Source organism: Entelurus aequoreus, linkage group LG08 (genome assembly GCF_033978785.1).
Source record: "Entelurus aequoreus isolate RoL-2023_Sb linkage group LG08, RoL_Eaeq_v1.1, whole genome shotgun sequence".
NCBI lineage: Eukaryota > Metazoa > Chordata > Actinopteri > Syngnathiformes > Syngnathidae > Entelurus > Entelurus aequoreus.
Genome location: NC_084738.1, coordinates 57,507,974 through 57,511,257, shown reverse-complemented (window position 1 = coordinate 57,511,257; position 3,284 = coordinate 57,507,974). Strand labels below are relative to the sequence as shown.

Sequence of the window (3,284 nt, the reverse complement as noted above, 5' to 3'; positions counted from 1 at the left end):
TCCCCCCCCCCCCCATCACATGTATAAATACCCCCCTACCCCCAGGGGCTCAACCCAGCAAGAATCTTTGTGCCCCCCCCCCCCCCCCCCCCCTGTACTCCTTGTCCAGATCCTTCATCCCCCCCCGTGCAATCACCTCCTCCTCCCCCCATGGTCTAATTAGGATGTGGGGCCTCGTTAGGACCAGGGCCGCGGGGCAGGATACAAAAGCTGATTGTATGCGACGTAACAAGTCAATGCCAAGGGGACAGATGTTAATTTTAATTAATTAAATGGAAGGGTCAGCTTGTGATGGGGGGGGGGGTCTTGGACCTGCCAGACCCTGGTCCCTCTGATGGTGCTGATGTGGTCCGGAGGTGGTGCTTCATCACATGACAACATGTTTATCGTATTGGCCAGATGATTGATGTTGCAGAAAATGGATCCGCCCCTTCGGCGCCAGAATATGATGCCTGGTGTCCGTGGCAACGCTTCAGGTCCAGCTGGTTCCAGGCCGCCCAAGTGAAGGATACAAGCAAGGGTGCAGGTAGGTAGCAAGCACAGGGGCAGGTAGGTAGCAAGCACGGGGGCAGGTAGGTAGCAAGCACGGGTGCAGGTAGGTAGCAAGCACAGGGCAGGTATGGAGCAAGCATGGGCGCAGGTAGGTAGCAAGCACTGGTGCAGGTAGGTAGCAAGCACGGGGGCAGGTAGGTAGCAAGCACGGGGGCAGGTAGGTAGCAAGCACAGGTGCAGGTAGGTAGCAAGCACGGGTGCAGGTAGGTAGCAAGCACGGGGGCAGGTAGGTAGCAAGCATGGGGGCAGGTAGGTAGAAAGCACGGGTGCAGGTAGGTAGCAAGCACGGCTGCAGGTAGGTAGCAAGCACGGGGCAGGTAGGTAGCAAGCACTGGTGCAGGTAGGTAGCAAGCACGCGGGCAGGTAGGTAGCAAGCACTGGTGTAGGTAGGTAGCAAGCACGGGGCAGGTAGGTAGCAAGCACGGGTGCAGGTAGGTAGCAAGCACGGGTGCAAGTAGGTAGCAAGCACGGGTGCAGGTAGGTAGCAAGCACAGGTGCAAGTAGGTAGCAAGCACGGGTGCAGGTAGGTAGCAAGCACGGGGGCAGGTAGAGACGCCATGGATGGAAGGACATTTTGCGAAACGAAAAAGGGTGAAATATAAATGAAAGATGCTCCACATACATTTGTGTGAAAACATTTGTTTAAGAAGGCAAATGTGTGAAAGGAGATTTGAGTGTGTGGCAGCTCTCACCCTGCAGTGTTTACAAGATGGCCGACAACCTTAGTGATGGCTGAAACCATACTGAAGCATCGACACATTATGAAACTCAAGGAGCGATACTGTGTCCCATTGTAGTGTCACTATCATGAAGTGTAGTATCACTATTATAAAGTGTAGTGTCATTATCATAAAGTATATTGTCACAACTATGAAGTGTAGTGTCACTCTAATAAAGTGTATTATCACTATTATTAAAGTGTATGGTCACAATCATAAAGTGTATTGTCACTAACAATAACTGGAGTGTCATCATCACAAAGTTACTTGACACCAATGTAAAATGTGGTGTCACTATCATAAAGTATATAGTCACAATTGTAAAGTGTAGTGTAACTATCACAATAGAGTGTCACTATCATAAAGCGTATTATCACTATTATTAATTGTAGGGTCACAATCATAAAGTGTAGTGTCACTATCATAAAGTGTAGGGTCACAATCATAAAGTGTAGTGTCACGATCATAAAGTGTAATGTCACTGTCATAAAGTGTAGTGTCATTATCCTAAAGTGTAATGTCATTATCATAAAGTGGAGTGTTACTATCATGAAGTGTAGTGTCACTATTATAAAGTGGAGTGTTACTACCATAAAGTGTAGTTTCACTATAATAAGGCGTAGTTTCACTATCATAAAGTTGAGTGTCACTATCATGAAGTGTGTTGTCATTATTATAAAGTGTAGTGTCACTATCATAAAGTGTAAATTCACTATTATAAAGTGTAGTGTCATTATCATAAAGTGTAGTTTCACTATCATGAAGTGTAAATTCACTGTCATAAAGTGTAGTGCCATTATCATAAAGCATAGTGTCACTATCATGAAGTGTAGTGTCATTATATGGTGTAGTGTCACTGTCATTAAATGTAGTGTCATTATCATAAAGTGTAGTGTCACTATCATAAAGTGTAATGTCACTATTATAAAGTGTAGTGTCACTATCATAAGGCGTATTGTCACTATCATAAAGTTGAGTGTCACTATCATGAAGTGTATTGCCACTATTATAAAGTGTAGGATCACTGCCATAAAGTGGAGGGTCACTATCATAAAGTTGAGTGTCACTGTCATAAAGTGTATGGTCATTATCACAAAATGTATTGTCACTATCATGAAGTGTAGTGTCATTATTATAAAGTGTAGTGTCACTGTCATAAAGTGTATGGTCATTATCAAAGAATGTAATGTCACTATCATGAAGTGTAGTGTCATTATTATAAAGTGTAGTGTCACTGTCATAAAGTGTATGGTCATTATCATAAAATGTAATGTCACTATCATGAAGTGTAGTGTCATTATTATAAAGTGGAGTGTTACTGTCATAAAGTGTAGTGTCACTATCATAAGGTGTAGTGTTACTATCATAAAGTGTATTGTCACTATTATAAAGTTGAGTGCTAGTGTCATAAAGTGTAGTGCCACTATCATAAGATGTAGTGTCACTACTATAAAGCGTAGGGTCACTATGATAAAGTGGAGTGTCACTACCATAAAGTGTATTATCACTATTATAAAGTGTGTTGTCACTATTATAAAGTGTAATGTCACTAACAATAACTGGAGTGTCATTATCATAAAGTGAATTGACACCATTATAAAGTGTAGTGTCACTATCATAAAGTTTAGTGTCACTATCACAATAGAGTGTCACTATCATTAAGAGCATTATCACTATTAATAATTGTAGGGTCACAGTCGTAAAGTGTAGTGTCTCTATCATAAAGTAGAGTATCACTATTATAAAGTGTAGTTCCTATCATAACATGTAGTGTCTGTATCATAAAGTGTAGTGTCTATTATAAAGTGTTTTTCACTTTATTGTACCTTCTATCGTCGTCTATCGTACCTTGTATCGTCCTTTATCCTACCTTGTATCTGCCTTTATCATACCTTGTATCCTACCTAGTATCCTACCTTGTATCGTCCTTTATCGTACCTTGTATTGTCCTCTATCGTACCTTGTATCGTCCTTTATCCTACCTTGTATCGTCTTTTATCGTACCTTGTACCG

General features: G+C 42.1%; 1 protein-coding gene across 1 annotated transcript; it reads right to left on the bottom strand.

Annotated features, from left to right (window-relative positions):
- Positions 1-472: 472 nt before the first annotated feature.
- On the bottom strand, positions 473-1,111 carry LOC133656412 (keratin-associated protein 9-4-like). Its single transcript, XM_062057495.1, has one exon. The coding sequence runs from the start codon at positions 1,109-1,111 to the stop codon at positions 473-475; it is 639 nt and encodes a 212-aa protein (XP_061913479.1).
- Positions 1,112-3,284: the final 2,173 nt, after the last annotated feature.